This window comes from Bos indicus x Bos taurus, chromosome 17, assembly GCF_003369695.1.
Source record: "Bos indicus x Bos taurus breed Angus x Brahman F1 hybrid chromosome 17, Bos_hybrid_MaternalHap_v2.0, whole genome shotgun sequence".
NCBI lineage: Eukaryota > Metazoa > Chordata > Mammalia > Artiodactyla > Bovidae > Bos > Bos indicus x Bos taurus.
This window is the reverse complement of record NC_040092.1, coordinates 54,134,694-54,155,897: the sequence shown is the minus strand read 5'-3', so window position 1 is coordinate 54,155,897 and position 21,204 is coordinate 54,134,694. Positions and strand designations below refer to the sequence as shown.

The window sequence follows — 21,204 nt, the reverse complement described above, 5'->3', positions numbered from 1 at the left end:
TTGGTCCTTAATTCTCTATTTTGTTGTTGTTCAGTCATTAAGTTGTGTCCGACTCTTTGCGACCCCATGGACTGCAGCATTCCGGGCTTCCCTGTCCTTCACCATTCAACCATCTCATCCTCTGTCGCCCCCCCTCTTGCCTTCAGTTTTTCCCAGCATCAGAGTCTTTTCCAGTGAGTCAGCTTTTTGCATCTGGTAGCCAAATTATTGGAGCTTCAGCTTCAGTATCAGTCCTTCCAGTGAATATTCAGGGTTGATTTCCTTTAGGATTGACTGGTTTGATCTCCTTGCTGTCCAGGGGACTTTCAAGACTCTTCATCAGCACCACAGTTTGAAAGCATCAATTCTTTGATGCTTAGCCTTCTTTATATAGTCCAACTCTTACATCCATACATGACTCCTGGAAAAACCATAGCTTTGATTATATGGACCCTTTTTAATATACTCTCTAGATAATGCCAGCTTTTCTTCCAAGGACTAAGCTTTTAGTTTCATGAAAGCAGTTACTGTCCGCAGTGATTTGGAGCCAAGAAAAATAGTCTGTCACTGTTTCCATATTTTCCCCATCTATTTGCCATGAAGTAATAGGACCAGATGCCATGATCTTAGTTTTTTGAATGTTGAGTTTTAAACCAGCTTTTTCATTCTCCTCTTTCACCCTCATCAAGAAGCTCTTTAGTTTCTCTTTGCTTTCTGCCATTAGAGTGGTATCTGCATATCTGAAAAAGTGAAAGTGTAAGTCACTCATTCGTGTCGACTCTTTGCGACCCCATTGACTATATACAGTCCATGGAATTCTCCAGGCCAGAATACTGGAGTGGGTAGCCTTTCCCTTCTCCAGGGTATCTTCCCAACATAGGGATCAAACCCAGGTCTCCTGCATTTCAGGCAGATTAATATCTGAGGTTGCTGATAAAAAAATTCTCTCTTTTAGTAGTCTTTTGTGATATAGTATCCTATTTCCAATATCATAGATTGAATTTTCATTGTTTTTGTACTTTATATAAATAAAATCATACACATAAACTGTTTTGGGGGGAGAATGTGATCTGTATTCTAAGCAACTCAATTATAGTCTGAGGTGAATTTTTTCTGAGTGATACTTAAGTTTGCTATCATTTCTCAGAGTTTTTTTAATCTGGAGAGTTCAGTTAGTGTTCATTATTCAAAGATGTTTCTCTTATTGTTATGCCAACTTCCACCCCTTCTTCTAGTTCCAAGCCAAATGGTGACTCTCTAATGAATTCTCTCTTGAATCTTCCCACCCCCCAGGGCTGATTGGGTGTTCCTTTTTAAAATATTTCCACTGTACTTTGTAGTTTCCTTGCATTTACATTAATGTAATTGCTTTAAGTGTTTCTCCTTACCATATTCTAATCTGTTTGAAGGGTGAGTCCTAGCTTTCTATTTTTGTGTTCCTGGCATAGTGCTGTATTTGGTATATAGTTAAGTGCTTAATAAATGTTACTGAAAGAACTGGTATGGTAGAGAGAAGAAAGAGGTGATGTTATTATAGGGGAAACGTTGTCCTTGGGGGACAGGTAGAATTTGAAGAACCAAAGAAGAGGGCATTCCTGTTGAGAGAAGGGAACCAGCAAAAGGATAGGGACAGGAATGAGCTTGGTCTGTGTAGTGAACAGTGAAGATATTTGTCTTATTGGGACATGTTTGTTTATCCTTGTATTCACCACATCTTTACTGTGTATCTGCTGTATGAAACCCCTGGTTTAGTTGGTATAAATCACAAAGTTTTAAAACCTGGATACACAGGTGTTTAAACTTGGTGCTTTGAGAAAATAGTAAGAAGATAATATTAAGATGGTAGAGAAGCCCTCTGAAGAAAGGCGTTAAGTGTTGGGCTTGATATGGTTCATCGGAGGTGGTAAGTGGATGATCTGCTGGAAACTGTTATTTTCCTGATGTTTTTCTGAGGAAGGTATATAATGTGGATTGGGGGGAGAGAATTACAGAGAATATTGATCCCTTTGGTGATGCAGGTACTTTAAAGCTGAGACCTGTTAAGACAGCTAGGAATTGGCCAAATGGGCAAACAGAGGAAGGATGTCAAGAGAGAAGAATAGAGAGCTGTAAACAACTGTGGCATTAAACAACCACAATGGAGGGGGTAAAAAGGGAAGAGGAGGCTGGACAAGGGAGCATGGATTAGGTTTGTGACTTCCATCCCCATGCATATCAGAATGAACATTTCATAACTTCTGAAAAAGAGACTTAGACCCCTTACTTGTTCTTACTAAATCAGTATGCTTGCAAAGATTGAAATTTCATCGTGTAGGTGATGATGAACTGTTGAAGAATTTTGAGAGGGGCTTGACATTATTCAGTCTTGGTTTACCCTGCCGGTGCAGTTAGATGGACTGGAAAGGAGGGGAGATTAGAGGCCAAGAGGCAAATTCTGAGGCTCTTACAACTTCAAAAAGATGATAAGAACCTCAGCTAGGGCAGATCTTATGAGATTATAGAGAAGAGTCAAGAGTGAAAGAAGATGATAATGATGATGGAAAAAGAAGCCACAGATGCCTTTAGCCTCTGTTTATTAGGCAACTTGTGTAGGCGATGGTGTGGTTTACAGAGCTAAGCACAGTAGGAGAGGTCATGCTTTGGGGGAGGTAGCAGAGAAAAAATTTAGTTTGGGACATATTGGGTTTCTCTCACATTTTTATTCATCCCACTTAATGGCTAATCCAAGTGCTCTGATTGGTTTCTCTGGAGTCATTCTTGACTCTTCTCTTGCATTCACACCCCATATCCAGTTTGCTATCCAATTTTGCTTCTTTTATCTACAAAAATTTCTGAAAGCTCGCTGTCGACTCACTACCACTCGGCCCTCACCACTGTCGCTTCCCACCTGATTGTGATATTGGCTTCTGCACTGATGTCTGCTTCCGCCTTGTTCTCCTGCCTGCTCTCAGTCCAGCATCTGGTGAGTGATCCTTTTAATAATCAGGGCGTCTCTCTGCATAAAATCCTCCTTCTCCCTGGATAAAAGTCGGAGTCCTCAGAGAGGGTTTCCCTTTTCCCACCATCCCTTTCTCTTTCCTCTCTGTCATCATCTTCTGTCTTCCTTTTACTCACTTCACTCCAGCTCTCTTGTTGATATTTGAACTACTCAGGCTTATTCCCTCTTTAAGATCTTGAATTTTCCCTTTCCTTTCACTGGGGAGCTGCCCTGACTTCTGCCAGTCATTGGCACAGCTCATTCCTACTTCCTGAGTTTTCACTCATGTGTCACTTTTTCAGTGAAATCTTCCTTGATCACCCAGTTTGAAATTGCAACCCTCTTCCTTGCTGAATATTCTCTCCCTTTGGCTCATTTGTCTCCTTAGCCTTTATCACCATCTGCACATGTGTAATACATATTTTGCTTATTTTCTTCTCTCCACACTGGAATTTAAGATGCTTAAGAATAAAGACTTGTGCTTTAAAAAAATATATTAATTTTTTATTGTGTTGGGTCTTTGTTGCTGCACAGGCTTTTCTCTGGTTGCAGCAAGTGGGGGCTACTTCCTTAGTTGTGTGTGGGTCTCTCATTGTGGTGGCTCCCTTGTTGCAAAGCGCAGGCTCTAGGGGGCTGCAGTAGTTGCAGCATGTGAACTCAGTAGTTGCGACTCCCAGGGCTCTAGGGCACAGCTTCAGTAGTTGCGGCCCACAGACTTAGCTCTGTGGCTTGTGGGATCTTCCTGGATCAGGAATTGAACCCTTGTCTCCTGCATTGACAGGTGGATTCTTTACCACTCAGCTACCAGGGAAGCCCAGGACTTTTGCTTTATTCACCACTGTAACTCTAACTGAAAACTACTAGTACATAAAAGGCGCTCAATTAATATTTATTGATTGGTTGAATTAATTAACGTAGTCCTTGGGATATCCTGGAATCGATGCTTGCTGTTTAAGTTTGCAGGGAAGTATAGGCAAGAAAATATCTAGTAGACAAACTGGCACCCATAAAATGGTTTAGACTGGAAGAGAGATTTGAGTGAAGCCAGTGCAGTGTCTAGGATAGTTTAGAGAGAGTGTGAAGATCTGAAGAGGACTAGGGAGGGATGGCGTCCTGGAAATACCTGCCAGGACTGACTAGAGAGTTACTCTCTCCTTAGAGTTATCCAGGCGGGAACCCTAGTCTGGGCCTTGTGCTTTAGAGGTCCTCATCTGGCCTTTTTCCAGCTATCCCGCTCCTGATAGGATGAAGATTTTGAGGGACTAGTCCATCTGGAACCCGTATCTAGATCAAGCTAAGAGTATTTGTATCCTCAAATTCCCTGTCCACGTGGTCCTTCACAGGTCTCTTCCCTGGTTCTCTCCTCTTAGACTGTACCACATGTATGTATCCCTGGCCTAAGGGATGGCCAAGTGGCAGCTGTTTGCAGGCATGTAGGCAGAGGTTAGACATGTTGCTGGGATGTCCACATGTATATATATGAGGCTCCTTGTAGTATGGAGTGGAACCAAAGATGGGATGAGCAAAAGGCAGGCTGCAGGGCAGTGGGGAGTATGGTCTTCGCATTCCCTATCCCCTCCCCCCAGTTGATGTTGAGTCTGAGAATGCCAAATCAGAACTCAGCCTTTTAAGTTTTTATAAAAGTATATATGTCAAGATAGTGGGATAGAATAAAATTTACTAGCTTGTTAGTTTGGTTTATAGCTTTAAAATATTTAGGCATATGGTATATGGGCTTACATTTGTACTCTTAAAGCTCCTTGAAAACTAGGGGTGGGCCTGCAACAGGAAATTGAAAAAGAGTATCTGGAGAGGGAGAAGATAAGATAGTTTCAAGGAGGGAATGAACAACAGTGTCAGGTGTTTCAGAGACATTAAATCCTATGAAGACAGAAATGTATCCTTTGGATTTGATAACCAGAATTTAATAAAATTTCACTTGGTGGTGATGGATACTAAACTTCTGTAGAAGGAACACCTGAGAAATCAGAAAGTGGAGGCACAGTTTAAATGATTTTTTTTTTTTTTTAAGTAGAACTGTATCTGAGAAAGGAAGGGACTAGAGGGCTATGCAGGGTCGTGGAGGAGTCATGTTTACAATGAAAGGGTCTTGTCTGTCCTGGCGGTCCAGTGGTTAAGAGTCCATGCTTTTACTACAGGGGCGTGGGTTAGATTCCTGGTCAGGGAACTAGGATCCCACATGTTGTGTGGCATGGCCAAGAAATTAAAAAAAAAAAAAAAGAGAGAGTCTTATAAATATTTGGATGTTGAGGAAAAGAACCCAGTGTTAAGAAAGAGAAAAATAAGGAAAAAGAAGGAATAATTGATGGAACAAGGCCTAAGATCCAGTGCATCGGTCAGTAGATCAGCTTTAGAAAGCAGAAGGGCTATTTGAGGAGGCTTGGAGTGTTTGGATTTTGTGTGAATGCTAACTTTTGAAGAGTGAGCAAAAAAGTGAATGGCAGGAAAGTTTAACATGCAATAATATATTAATGTTGTTCAATAGTAGTTTTCTGGGTTAGTCTTTTTTTTTTAATTTAAAAATTTGTTTAAGTTTAAATTAATTGTTTTTTTTTTTTATTGAAATTAGTCTTTTTAAACTTGATTTAATACTCCTGGAGTTCTGAAGTTATACTTGCAGCCATGGGTTAAAATCCTCCTATTGGCTGATTGAAATATAGCCCATAATGTGGGGTATAGGCTATGTATGTGGGAATCTGTTGTTGTTCAATAATTGTCATTTAGTGATGACTTAAAACTTTAAGTCTGATAAAAATCTTTTGATTCTTCAGTAGCTTAGAAGTAATTTATTATGTTCATTATAAAATATGTGCCATCAGGCTTGGAGATGATTTGTTGTAGTATAAGTACATATTGTCTGAATCACATCTATTTTGAGTAAAATATTTTTAATAGAGTTATATTAATACTGTTTTTTTCCCCCCACTAGTAGTTCCAGGGAACTGCTGTTTTATATTCTAATTCTTGCCAAATTGTGAAACTAGTGAAGGATGCTTAGACTACTTAACATTCAAATTGTAAGTAAAATTTATTTCTGCTTTTATTATCTGTATGATTAGAAAACAGAAATTGAAAATAATTGTTACTTTATGTGATAATAGTGAGATTCAGTGTGATGGGATTGAGGATTTTTCTTAGTTTTTATTCCTAAGATACAAATATTTCCTATCCTATTTTCTGTTGATAAGATCAAGAAGAAGACTAATAATACTGAATAGGTCTTAGGTAGTGAGGTGAAATTTCTGCTTTTTTTCAGGAATTTTCTATTTGTTATAGAAGTTTATGGAAATTCTTTATTATTTTATTTTCATATTTAATATAGGACATGTTATTAATGGAATGATTAATTAGAAATAATTATTTTCTCTTTAAATATGCTTAGTTTTTCTGTACTCTTAAATTTTTGTGTGAAAAATTCTATTAAAAAGCCCTGTGATTTCTTTGTGAAATATTTAATGTACACAAAAATAAAATAAAACGTAACTTTTTAAGAAATAATCTAATACATAAATCAAGATGATGTACATATTGCCGTTCATCTCCACTAGGGGAAAAAAACTTGAATTATATTTACTTGAAACCATTTGCTATATTGCATTTTGAATCAATACCAAAAAAGTTATTGAAGAAAGAATGAGAAAGTAATATTAAAGGCATTCCAAGTCATTTCACTACTTTATTTTCAAACTATTGAAAGTATAAGTAACTCAAATTAATCTGTTTTACAGATCTTGTAGAGTATACAAAATGTGAACACAAAATGAGCCTGCTACTGTAAGCAAAAGATAATTCTAATTAGTTATTTATATACATACATAAACAACATAAACATAAATTCATATACATAAACAAACCAAATGAACCAAGGAAGACTGAAATATTTACAAACCAGTACGTCTTTTAATTTGTTAAATAGGTGAATAATTTTAGAAGTTGTCTTGGTCCAGCACATTTTATGTTTTTAGTGCATAAATTTTTTTTTTTAATTTCAGAAATTCTTACCAAAATATTTCAGGAATAATAGTACATCTTCATAAGGGGAGAAAGTTGTAACATTTTATTTCTTAGAATATAAACATCATAAGGTCACCAGTGTGCAATAGCTTGGTAAGAACTGCAGATTGTGAACTTGACTGCTCTAAGAGAAATGCTCATAACTGCCCTCTTTTGACACAGAGCTGTATAAGCCTAGCTCTTTTTTTCTCAGTTTATAAAAATGTTAAAAAATTTTATTGCAAAATAGTTTGTGCTGCTTTATATCCTTGTATTTTTTTAAAATAATTTTTCAAATTCTTCTTCTTAGGCTCTCTGGTTAATCATCTTAAGAAGACTGGATTTCTGGATATCAACTCTACTCCATCTCTATTGACTTTTAAAATATGATAATGCAAACCTATAACACTGACAATCATCCATGAACCTTTAATTACATTGACTGGTAGCGTTTGAAGCTTCCTCAGGGAGTAAACAATGACATCAGCAGTGGTTGACAGTGGAGGTTCTATTTTGGAGCTTCCCAGCAATGGAGTAGAAAATCAAGAGGTTAGCCATCCAATGTATTGCATTTCTTTTTTGTTCATAAAATCGATGCATGAACTAATGAATTTAATGGGAAACAGGTATTTGAGAATAGAAATGTATAGTGCATGAGACTGTATATCTCTGTCATGTGTCCTCATATAATTAGGTTCTAGAGCATTGAGGGAGGTAGTGCTGGGCCTGAGTTGCCTGAGTTGTTGGAACTTCCATATATTGGAATGAACTAGGAGGGGAAAAAAGAAAGAAAACAATAGTATTAGTTGAGAAATAGATTTAAATCTCTGATAAAATCCATTGTTTTGGATTTTAAAGTATATAGGTAAATACTGTATCTAAATACCTAAATTATATTCATACTTTAGAATTTTGTATCTCTTCTTGTTGTTACCTTTGTCTTTTGATTATTCTAATTCATGTGGGAATCCATTGTATTTTAAGTACGTATTATTTATACTTAAGAATTTAATTTAGATAATTTGTAAATCAGAAGAGAAACTTGGTTTTGAAATTTTATACTTGAAGAATTTTGCAATGTTAGTGTATTTGGTTTTTGTTGTTGTTGTTATTGATAACATTAAAGAATAAGAGATAGAAGTAGAAAGCAGCAGTACCTGAAATACATGGACTTTCAGGGCCTGGCTTTTATTCTCACCATTCGGTAAAGACTGACTATTGGGAATTATCTAAATTAAAATATAATAATACTGTCACAATAATGGTCAAATACTTGGCCAGAGATAAGATGGGAAAATGGAGGAAAAAAGTCTGTTTTTTCTACATTCTGTGAAAGATACTGCTGTTACTGGTACTTAGTATTATGACTGAGATACAAATTAGGATGTCAGGCTGTGTGTTCTGGGTCTGGATTCTTTTTCTTGCTTGCTTGGTATCTGTTCAGAGGTCTGTTCAGTCCTCTGAGATAGCGATGGGCAAATTTGGTAGGTTTGTTTTCAGTGGACCTGGTAACTGAAATATCCCTGTAGTATTTGAATCTAAAACTGTTTCAAAATCTACTGAGAGAAACAAAGGTAAAGAACATGTTTTATTCTCATAATCAAGTTCTGCTTCCTTCTTGAAGTTTCACTTTCTGTATGATCACTTCCAAGTATGATTCACCCAAGAAATGAGGGACTCGGGATTTCTATCCCCTCCAGTATCATCCAGGACTTGCTTCTTCAAGTACTTTCCTTTTGCCCCATGGTTTTACTCTGTTGATATTAATTCTATGGGGGAAGCTGCTAAGAACAATTGGTAGAATATATTTACCTTGTGGTGACTGGGTACCACCATTATGGGAAAATGAATAGAACACTTTGTTTCTGGAAGACCCTCTATACCTCCCTTCATTTACATGGAACCCCATGTGTTCATGGCTTGACAAACTGTTTGTTACCAAAGAAAGAATCTGACAAATGAAAATAATTTTGTCAAGACATTATTGACTAATGATTTATACAGTAGTCTTCAAAGGCGGTCATAGGCATTTTAGGAAGAGTGGCACCAGAAAGGAGGAAACTATTCTCAGGAACTTTTTCTTTACATTATGTCATGTGGATACCTACTTACTTTCATTTCATGTATTCCTTCAACAAACATTAATTGACCTTTTACTGAATGTCAGTTACTGTTTTAGGCACTAGGGATAAAGTATTTCAGAATGGCTATGAAGAATAAATCAGGGCTAGAGATAGATAGAGAATTGGTAGGGTATTTTGATTAGAATGGACAAGGAAGACTTCTCTGAGCAGGTGGCATTTTAGTGTAGACCTAAATAGCATAAGGGATTGAGCTGTAGAAACACCTGGGGAAGAAAATTCCTGGAAGAAAGAAAAGCCACTAGTTTCTGTAATATCTCCCAAGTTTTTAAAGTGAGTTTTGGGGATAGTGGTATTAGAAAGATAGAATTTTGTCTTTATAATGTATTTATAATATATATCTATACTACTTATACTTCAAAGTGTAGGCTAGGGTGGGAAAAAAATGACCTTAGCTTCAGAATCTGAAGAAAAAATAAATGTTTAAAGTATGATGGGCAACGCATTTTAAATCAATTATACCCCAACACATTTTTTTTAATTATTAAAAAAGTAGTGGGCATTTTAGAGAGTTATTAGTGATGTTTAGGCTTTATTTCTTATCATTTTATTCTTGATTATGTTTTATATGAATATTTTATAAAATTAGGATAATTCTGTTCCTGACAAAGATGGCAAAAAAAGTAGACTGTAATCTTATTAATGAGTGTGGATACAAAAATCATAAATAAAATAGTAATACATTTATAAAATAGTCATATATTTAAAAATCCAGTTACCAGATAGGATTTAGATACATAAGGATATTCAGTTTTAAGAAAACAAGTAATATATACCCCTACTAATATGACATATGATATAATGGTTAGGATGAAATACTTGATGAGATAGGATTTTATAAAGTTCAATATCCTTCCTGATAAAAACTCTAAATAATATAAGTGTATATTTCCTTAACATTATTTAAAAAAATATATAAATCAAGAGCTAGAATCCTATTTAATGGTGAAATACTGGAGTATTTTCTCTGAAATTGGAGAGAAAGTCAGTATGGGCACTATTATTTATTTAATATTTTCCTGTAATCAGACAAAATAATGAAAAAAATATGTAAGTATTAAAAAGACCAAATATAATATGACTCACCACCTGGGAAAACCAAGGGGAAAATCCATGAATACCCATTAGAACTAATAAGAGCACCTAATAGTTTGGTGAGTGCAAAATTAACATAAAAATATCTTGCTTTCTTTTAGGGACTATAATTAGTTAGAAAAAAATCATGGAAATAAACTGTATTTCAGAAAATTAACAGAAATGAATAAACTGTTGAGGAATAAAAGTAAAAGATATATAGGACTTGTTTGAAGGAAACTAATGATACTTAAGTAGACTTTAATAAACAAAGATATATATTTTGTATTTGGGTAAGAGAAATGGGAATGGTCAGTATTGTGGAGGATGTCAGTCCTCCAATTAATCTGTATATTTAATTCCATGTCTATAAGATGTTAGGGCCAGTTGGGGGAAATTGATCATATGGGCCTAAAGATTGTATGGAAGAATAAACATAGAGCAGTAGCCAGAGCAGTTTTGAGAAGGAAATACGTATCAGGTAGGTCTCATAGAAATGGGGAATTAATGCAGAAAAAATAAAAAAGGATTTAGATATATTTAAAAAACAAAATGAATGCAAGTTTTAGAGAGCATCTGCTTCCAGACAAAGAAGATTGGGACTTCTTCCACTTCAGGTTGTGATGGAACAGCTGAAACAAGATTTGTATTCCAACCATAAACAACTAGGAAAATGAACAAAACACATGAGCCCACAGTGTTTATTTGTGCTATGGTCTTGAATGTTTGTGAACCCCTCAAAATTCATATGTTGAATCCAAACTTCCAAAGATGATTATCATTAGGAAGGTATTAGGAAGTAGGGCTTTAGGAAGGTGATTAGGTAATGAGGAAGGAACCTTTACAAATGGGGTCAATACTTTTATAAAAGGCTCTAGGGAAAAAAAAGGTTCTAGAGAGACCCCTTGCCCTTTCTGCCATGTAAGGACAAAAGAGAAGTCTGTGACTTGGAGGAAGGCCCCCACTCAGTCATTCTGGTACCCTGATCTTGGATTTCTAGCCTTCAGAACTGTGAGCAATACATTTCTGCTGTTTTTCAGCCACCTAGTCTGGTATTTGTTATAGTAACATGAATGGATTAAGACAGTTGGACTACAGACGGTGCAAGACTGTTCTTCCTGAGAAATGATTGCACTGGCTTACTGCTTGGACCTACTTTCTGGAAAAACATGGGAAGGAGAAATTCAAGCAGAATGTAGACAGTGTCACTGTATTGAGGAAACCAAAATTCGGAATTTGGAGAGGCTGATGCAACCTAGATAGCATATTGAAAAGCAGAGACATTACTTTGCCAACAAAGGTTCGTCTAGTCAAGGCTATGGTTTTTCCTGTGGTCATGTATGGATGTGAGAGTTGGACTGTGAAGAAGGCTGAGCACTAAAGAATTGATGCTTTTGAACTGTGGTGTTGGAGAAGACTTTTGAGAGTCCCTTGGACTGCAAGGAGATCCAACCAGTCCATTCTGAAGGAGATCAGCCCTGGGATTTCTTTGGAAGGAATGATGCTAAAGTTGAAACTCCAGTACTTTGGCCACCTCATGCGAAGAGTTGACTCATTGGAAAAGACTCTGATGCTGGGAGGGATTGGGGGCAAGAGAAGGGGACGACAGAGGATGAGATGGCTGGATGGCATCACTGACTCGATGGACGTGAGTCTGAGTGAACTCCGGGAGTTGGTGATGGACAGGGAGGCCTGGTGTGCTGCGATTCATGGGGTTGCAAAGAGTTGGACACGACTGAGCGACTGATCTGATCTGATCTGAATGTAACTAAAAATGGGAAAACAATGGAATAGATGGGGAAACAATGGAATAGATGGGGAAACAGTAGAAATAATGCAACTAATAGATGGGGAAACAGTGGGAATAGTGACAGACTTTATTTTTGGGGGCTCCAGAATCACTGCAGATGGTGATTGCAGCCATGAAGTTAAAAAACACTTGCTCCTTGGAAGAAAAGCTATGACCAACCTAGACACCATATTAAAAAGCAGAGGCATTACTTTGCCAGCAAGGCTCCGTCTAGTCAAAGCTATGGTTTTTCCAATAGTCATGTGTGGATGTGAGAGTTGGACTATAAAGAAAGCTGAGTGCCGAAGAATTGATGGTTTGGACTGTGGTGTTGGAGAAGACTCGAGAGTCCCTTCGACTGCAAGGAGATCCAACCAGTCAACCCTGAAGGAAATCAGTCCTGAATATTTATTGGAAGGACTGATGCTGAAGCTGAAACTCCAATACTTTGGCCACCTGATGTGAAGAACTGACTCATTGAAATGAGAGAGACCCTGATGCTGGGAAAGATTGAAGGCAGAAGGAGAAGGGGATGACAGAGGATGAGATGGTTGGATGGCATCACCGACTCAATGGGCATGAGTCTGAGCAAAGCTCTGGAAGTTGGTGATGGACAGGGAAACCTGGCATGCTGCTGTCCATGGGGTGGCAAAGAGTAAGACATGACTGAGCAACTGAACTGAACTTAATGCAACTAATTTGAGGGGCAGAGTATCTGAAAGGAAGAAGCTGCCCAGAGGAGGAACTCAGAACTCAGACTTTGGTTCCCCTAGTCTTTAGCTGAATGAGTTCCCAGGTGTAGTAAGAAACTGCATGAAGCCAAGCAAAGGATGATCAGAAAGGTGTAAACTCAGGAACCTACTGAAAAAAAATCTACATAGTTCACTCAGGGCTGGAAGATGCTAGAATTCCAACCAGTTGGAAAAGTGGGTTTTTGTTAACTGCCCAGGGCACTCATTAGAGATTCCAGAAGGGTCATGCCTACATAAGTGGAGCTAAACTAGCTGTGGAATAAAGGGGAGTCCAAACTTGGCTCTAGAAAGATTTCAAAATAAGCCTTGAAAATTGATCTACAAGTAACATAACTATCATAGTAAATCTTATTAAAATAAGACAGCAATGTGTAAATTGTACCCAATGATGTAAATTTTACATATGAAATACCCAATCATGTTAAATGCAAGGATGCAGGAATAATATAACTTAAAACTTGGAGAAAAATTTGTCAGTGAAAATAAATAGAAATGATAGATATGTAATTAACAGATAAACTTTCAAAACAACTATTACAGATATGCTCAAGAAAGGTAAAGAGAACATGAATCGCAGAGGAGAGGTGTAAATGACATAAAAGAACCAAGTGAAACTTCTAGAAATGAAATATATCCTATATGAAAAGAAAAATTCACTGTATAGGATTACAAATAGATTAGGTACTGCATAAGAAAAAACTAGTGAATTTGAAGGATAGAAACTATATCATTAAGTGCAGAAAGATTGAAAAAAGAAAAAAGATGAACAAAAACTTGGTTATCTGTGGGACAATATCAAGTTGTCTGATATAATGTAATTGGAGTCCCAGAATGAGAGAAGAGAACATAAAAAGCATGTAAAGAAGTAGTGGCTATAAAATTTCCCAAGTTTGATGAAAATAGAAACCCATAGATCTGAGAAGGGGCTTCCCTGTTAGCTCAGCTGGCAAAGAATCTGCCTGCAATGCAGGAGACTCTGGATTGATTCCTGGGTTGGGAAGATCCTATGGAGGAAGGGATAGGCTATCCACTCCAGTGTTCATGGGCTTCCCTGGTGGCTCAGACAGTAAAGTATTTGCCTGCAATGCAGGAGACCTGCGTTTGATTCCTGGGTCGGGAAGATCCCCTGGAGGAGGGCATGGCAACCCACTCCAGTATTCTTGCCTGGAGAATCCCTGTGGACAGAGGAGCCTCGTGGGCTACAGTCCATGGATTCACAGAGATGGACATGACTGAGCAACTAAGCACAGCACAGATCTAAGAATCTTAAACTCTAAATAGGATAAAGCAGAGAGTAAACAGACTGAGGTACATCACAATAAAGCTGCTGAAAGCAAACTTCACAAAGAAAGTCTTAAAAGCTTCTAGAGAACTTCTCCTGTGGGAGCCACAGGGTTGAGAGCAGTGTGGCCTTCTCTCCCGCCATGGCCTGTGCTCATTCACTGATACCAGTACTCCAAAAAGGGGGAGTCATCTGGAAAAATGCCTCTTTTCCTGCTGTGTTCAAGGCTCCCATTTGACCAGATATTGTGTACTTTATTCACACCAACTTGCACAAAAACAATGGACAGCTCTATGCTGTCAGTGAATTAGCAGGTCATCAAACCAGTTCTGAGTCTTGGGCATAGCTGTGACTCCCATTTCCTAGAGTTTGAGGTGGTGGGACTCACTGTTCTGGCCAGGGTGCTTTTGGAAATATATGTTGTGGAGGCCACATGTTTGCACTAATCAAGGCCTGGTGATGTTGGCACTTCAGACTGAACACAATGCAGAAGTGATACTCTTATCTGCTCTGCAGTGGGTGCTTCAGCGTTACCAGCGCTGGTTGTGTCATCTTATTGAGGAAGTTCCTGAACTTGCTTTGGTGGCTGAAGATAAAGTTGAAGGCTGCAATAAGACCAAAGAGATTGTTTTGCTTCTGAAGAAACTTAAGGCGTGGAATGATATTAAAAAGATCTGTGCTTCTCAATGAATGAGAACTGGCAAAGGCAAAATGAGAAGCCGTCACTGTATCCAGCACAGGGAACCCTGCATCTTCTTTAATGAGGACAGGGAAATCATCAAGGCCTTCAGAGACATCCCTGGAATTACTCTGCTTAGTGTAAGTAAAGTTAGTATTTGAAACTTACTCCTGGTAGGCATGCGGGATGTTTCTGCATTTGGACTGAAAATGCTTTCCACAAGTTAGATGAGCTGTTTGGCACTTGGTGTAAAGAGTAACTGCAAACTCCCTACTCACAAGATGCTTAATATAGACCTTCGCAGAATCTTAAAAACCCCAGAGATCCAAAGAGCTCTCCAAGCACCATATAGGAAGACTCACTGCAAAGGCCTGAAGAAGAACCCACTGAAAAACTTGAGAATCACATTGAAGCTGCTGCTGCTGCTAAGTCTCTTCAGTCATGTCCAACTCTGTGCAACCTCATAGACGGCAGCCCACCAGGCTCCCTTGTCTCTAAGATTCTCCAGGCAAGAACACTGGAGTGGGTTGCTATTTCCTTCTCCAGTGCATGAAAGTGAAAAGTGAAAGTCAGGTCGCTCAGTCGTATCCGACTCTTAGCGACCCCATGGATTGTAGTCCACCAGGCTCCTCCATCCATGGGATTTTCCAGGCAAGAGGACTGGAGTGGGGTGCCATTGCCTTCTCCTTACATTGAAGCTACTAAACTCATATTCAAAGACCATGTGCCAAAACACCATTCTTCTCCCTACCAAGAACCACAAAATTCAGGTGGACAGCAGCAGCATTAGAAGCCAGATCAGATGAAAAGGGGATTCCAGGCAAGAAGACTGTGGTGGGGAAGAAAGGAAAGAAGGCTCTTGGCATTAAGAAGCAGAAGCGTTGAGGGGAAAAGAGGCTGCAGTGATAAAACAACAACAACAACAACAAACAGCAACTGAAAGGAAACCCATAGAAAGGAAGCCCAACACAGAAGAAAAGAAGTCTGCTGGATAAACTCAAATTTGTTTATTCTGTAAAGGTCAAATCATTTTGGACAGTTAATTTTGAGTAAAGACCCAATCAAAGAGGTAGTGAGAAGCATGGGGAGAAAAGGCTTCCAGAGGAAAAAATTTATTACCTACAGAAGAATAAAGATATGACTGCAGACGTCTTTATTAGAACCATGCAAGTCAGAAGATAATGACTTCCTTGAATTTCACAAAACTAAAACTTGTCAACCAACCTACAGTTACATATCCAGTGAAAATGTGCTTCAAAGTGAAGTTTTTCTCAGCCCAACAAAAGCTGAGAGCATTTATCACCAACAAATGCATATTATAATAAATGTTAAATGAAGATCTTTAGGCAGAAGGAAAATTATACCAAATTAAAGCATATATATAAATTTATACATAAAGCATTGAAAAGTGCTAGAGAAATAGTTAATGTGTGGGTAAATATTTTCCAAAATTTGTTTTAAATTTATTAAAAAGATAATTGTTTAAGACAAAAATAACAGTGAATTATATATATATATGTATGTATATAATAGCTGAATTATGGGGTTTGCAATGTGAAGCAAAAGAAGTGAATGTATGACAACAGTCAAACAAAGGATGGGAGGCAGTATTGGAAAAATACTACAGTGCTGTAAACTTTTTACATTAAGCATTGTTGGATATAAACTGTAATATGTTAGGAAGCCTGTTGTAAGATCTGTTCTGTGCTGTGCTGTCTCTCAGTCGTGTCCGACTCTTTGTGACCCCATAGACCGTGGCCCACCAGGCTCCTCTGTCCATGGGGTTCTCCAGGCAAGAATACTGGAGTGGTTGCCGTGCCCTCTTTCAGGGCATCTTCCCAACCCAGGGATCAAACCCAGATCTCTGACATGGCAGATGGATACTTTACCATCTGAGCCACCAGGGAAGCCCAAGAATACTGGAGTGAGTAGCCTATCTCTTCTCCAGGGGAACTTCCCAACCCAGGAATTGAACCAGAGTCTGCTGCATTGCAGATGGATTCTTTACCAGCTGATTGTTCAGTGGTAAAGAATCTGTCTGCAATGTGGGAGACCCGGGTTTGATTCCTGGATGGGGAATATCTCCTGGAGTAGGAAATGGCAACCCACTTCAGTATTCTTTCCTGGAAAATTCCATGGACAGAGGAGCCTGGCAGGCCATAGTCTGTGGGGTTGCAAAGAGTTGGACAGGACTAAGTGACTTTCACTTCACTTCACTTCTTTACCAGATGAGCTACTAGAGAAGCCCATTGTAAGATTTAGTGCACCACTAAAAAATAAAGAAATATAGATAGTAAGCCATTACTATGTATAAATTAAATAGAATTAAAATGGATACTAAAAAAATTTCTTAATTAAAAACAAGACTGAGAATGAAAGGATTAAGGAATAAATGAAGTAAATAACAGAGCAGATGGTAGATTTAAACCTTGTTTATTGATAATATTAAATATAAGTATTCTAAATAGCCCAATTTAAATGAAGATATTGTTTAAAATGCAGATTCGATTTTTTTAAAAAGCCACATCTGTTAGTTTCATCCAAAGAACTCATGTTAAGTATAACCACACAGTTTAAAAGTAAAAGTATAGATATAGATGATACCATGCAAATATTAATCATAAAACAAGGTGAAGTGGTTTCAAGACAAGACCAGGGATAAAGGTAGACATTTCATAAATGATAAAAGGACCATCTTTTCAAGAAGACTTAACATTTGTTAAGTCTTCTTGAAAACTAAATGTTTTCGCATTCAACATGAGAGCTTCAAAATACATAAAACATAAACTGATAGAACTGAAAGAATAGATAAACCCACAGTAATGGAGTTTGCAGCATTCCTCACTCAGTAATTGATAGATTAATTAGAAAATCAATGAGGATATCAAAAACTTGAATAACAGCATGAGCTAACTTCACCTAATGGACTTCCATGAAGCACTGTGCCTAACAGTATTAGAACACATATTCAAGTGCACATGGACAATAAGCGAAAGTAGATCATCTGCTGGGTTGCACATCTCAGTAATTTTAAAAACTGTCAAAGGATTGAAATTATATAGAGAAACTGTGACCAAAGCAGGATTATGTTAGAAATTAACAAAAAAATATGATTGCAAAATTTTTTAATACTTGCATATTAGTCTACTTCTATATTTGTGTAACCCATGGATTAAAGAATAAATCACAAGAGAAAGTAGATGTTCAAACTGAATGAAGATGAAGGCACAGTATATCAAGTTTGAGGGATGAAGCTAAAGCAGTGCTTAGAGGAAAGTTTATAGCTTCATATGTTTACATTGGAAAAAGAAAATCAATCTTAAGGTTTTGCCTCAACAAGCTAGAATAAGAAGATCAAATCAAACCCAAAATAGAAGGAACAAAGTAATAAAAGTAAAAACACAAATCAATGAAGTTGAAAGTGGACAATCTCTTAAGTAGACTGCACAAGAAAAAGGCAAAATACACTAAAAGAATGAAAGATGCATTATTATAGACAGTAAACATTAAGAAGAACTTTAGGCCAATAAGTTTGATAACTTATATGAAATGGGCCAATTCCTTGAAAGTCATTCCAAAAGGAAAAGCAGGCCTGCATAGCCCTCTGTCTTTTAAATAAGAAATCTTTTAAAAAGGTATCAATGTCTTTTAAAAAGGTATCTTTTAAATAAGATATTTAAGTAACCTTTGGATTTGTAGTCAAGGTCTTTGCTGCAAAGAAAATTACAGAGCTAAATGGCTTTCTTGATCTGCTAAGTATTTATGGAAGAAGTAATACCCATTCTACACAACTCTTTTAGAAAATAGAGGACAAGAGAATTTTATGAGGTCAGTATTACCCTGATATCAAGACCAGACAGATTTTATAGGAAAAGAAAACTACACATCCATATTCTTTATGAACATAGAATCAAACATTCTTGATAAAATACTTAAAATGAATCCCAGGGCATATAAAAGGGATCATATGTCTCAAATGGGGTTTGTCCCAGGGAGATAGGTTTAATCAATTAGTGTAATTTTCCATGTTAACAACGGAAAATAGAAAAATCATGTGATTGTATCAGTAGCCACTTAAAGCCCATTTGCTAAAAGCCAATACCTATTATACAAATTCCGTAAACTAGTAATAAAGGGCAGCTTTCTCAGTCTGGTAAGTACATATGTGAAAAACTCACAGTAAACATACTTAATGGAGAAAGAAAACGTTTTCCTTTTAAGGTTGAGAACAAGGCAAGGGTGTCTGCTCTAACTACTGCTATTCAACACTGCACTGGCGAAATTGGTACAGGGCAAGAAAAATAAAAGACTTACAGGTCGGAAAAGAAGAAATAAAAACTGTCTTTATTGCTAAATGATGCAATCATATACATAGAAACTCCTAAGAAATCTGTGCAACTGTTAAACTAATAAGTAAATGTAGAATAGGTGTCTATGTAAAAATCAGTTGTATTTATATATTCTGGCAAAGTTCAATTCAGAAAGTAAATTTAAAAAGTAATAGTATTTAACAGCAGCATAAGACCAAAGGGTTAAGTTTAGTGAAATCTGTACTTAGAAAACTACAAAATACTGTTAAGACAAATTTAGTTCAGTTTAGTCACTCAGTTGTGTTCAACTCTTTGCGACCCCATGGATTGCAGCATCCCAGACTTCCCTGTCCATCACCAACTCCCAGAGCTTGCTCAAACTCATGTCCATCAAGCCGGTGATGCCATCCAACCATCTCATCCTCTGTCATCCCCTTCTCCTCCTGCCTTCAGTCTTTCCCAGCATCAGGGTCTCTTTCAGTGAGTCAGTTCTTCGCAGCAGGTGGCCAAAATATTGGAGTTTCAGCTTCAGCATCAGTCCTTCCAATGAATATTCAGGACTGATTTCCTTCAGGATTGACTGGTTGGATCTCCTTACAGTCGAAGGGACTCTCGAGTCTTGTCCAACACCACAGGTCAAAAGCATCAATTCTTCAGCGCTCAGCTTTCTTTGTAGTCCAACTCTCATATCCATACATGACTACTGGAAGAACCATAGCTTTGACTAGACGGAGCTTTGTTGGCAAAGTAATGCCTCTGCTTTTTAATATGGTGTCTAGGTCGGAGAAGGCAATGGCACCCCACTCCAGTACTTTTGCCTGGAGAATCCCATGGACGGAGGAGCCTGGTGGGCTGCAATCCACTGGGTCGCTGGAGTCGGGCATGACTGAGCGACTTCACTTTCACTTTTCACTTTCATGCATTGGAAAGGGAAATGGCAGCCCACTCCAGTGTTCTTGCCTGGAGAATCCCAGGGACAGGAAGCCTGGTGGGCTGCCGTCTATGGGGTTGCACAGAGTCGGACATGACTAAAGTGACGCAGCAGCAGTAGCAGCTAGGTTGGTCATAGCTTTTCTTCCAAAGAGCAAGTCTTTTTTAATTTCATGGCTGCAATCACCATCTGCAGTGATTCTGGAGCCCCCCCCAAAAAAAGTCTGTCACTGTTTCCATTGTTTCCCTATCTATTTGTCATGAAGTGATGGGACCAGATGCCATGATTTTAGTTTTTTGAATGTTTTGTTTTTAGCCAGCTTTTTCACTCTCCTCTTTCACTTTCATGAAGAGGCTTAGTTCCTCTTTGCTTTCTGCCATGAGGGTGTTGTCATCTGCATATCTGAGGTTATTGATATTTCTCCTGGCAATCTTGACTCCAGCTTGTGCTTCATCCAGCCTGGCATTTCGCATGATGTACTCTGCACATAAGTTAGATAAGCAGGGTGACAATATACAGCCTTGATGTACTCCTTTTCCTATTTGGAATCAGTCTGTTGTTCCATGTCCAGTTCTAACTGTTGCTTCCTGACCTGCATACAAATTTCTCAAGAGGCAGGTCAGGTGGTCTGGTATTCCCCATCTCTTTCAGAATTTTCCACAGTTTATTGTGATCCACACAGTCAAAGGCTTTGGCATAGTCAATAAAGCAGAAGTAGATATTTTTCTGGAACTCTCTTGCTTTTTCTATGATCCAGTGGCTGTTGGCAATTTGATATCTGGTTCCTTTGTATTTTCTAAATCCAGCTTGAACATGTGGAATTTCTTGGTTCATGTACTGTTGAAGCCTGGCTTGAAGAATTTTGAGCATTACTTTGCTAGTGTGTGAGATGAGTGCAGTTGTGTAGTAGTTTGAACATTCTTTGGCATTGCCTTTTTTTAAGATTAGAATGAAAACTGACCTTTTCCAGTCCTGTGGCCACTGCTGAGTTTTCCAAATCTGCTGGCATATGACGGTAGCACTTTAACAGCATTATCTTTTAGGATTTGAAATAGCTCAGCTGGGATTTCAATCACCTCCACCAGCTTTGTTCGTGGTGATGCTTCCTAAGGCCCTCTTGATTTCTCATTCCAGGATGTCTGGGTCTAAGTGAGTGATCACACGATGGTGGTTATCTGGGTCATGAAGATTTTTTTGTGTGTAGTTCTTTGTATTCTTGCCATCTCTTCTTAATTTCTTCTGCTTCTGTTAGGTCCATACCATTTCTGTCCTTTAT

The 21,204-nt window shown here is 37.9% G+C and overlaps 1 protein-coding gene and 1 pseudogene across 5 annotated transcripts in view; both read left to right on the top strand.

The window, feature by feature from the left end:
- The window catches only part of ELF2 (E74 like ETS transcription factor 2), a 99,857-nt gene that overhangs the window by 20,240 nt on the left and 58,413 nt on the right, over positions 1-21,204 (top strand). For 4 of the 5 annotated variants that reach the window (XM_027567374.1, XM_027567373.1, XM_027567370.1 and 1 more), the window contains exons 2-3: positions 5,907-5,994; positions 7,281-7,519. In XM_027567374.1, the coding sequence (XP_027423175.1) occupies positions 7,448-7,519 (72 nt within the window). In that variant the 5' untranslated portion in view covers positions 5,907-5,994; positions 7,281-7,447. The remainder of the gene's footprint in view (positions 1-5,906; positions 5,995-7,280; positions 7,520-21,204) is intronic. The other variant, XM_027567371.1, reaches the window with a different exon arrangement.
- LOC113907774 lies at positions 13,919-16,444 on the top strand (annotated as a pseudogene).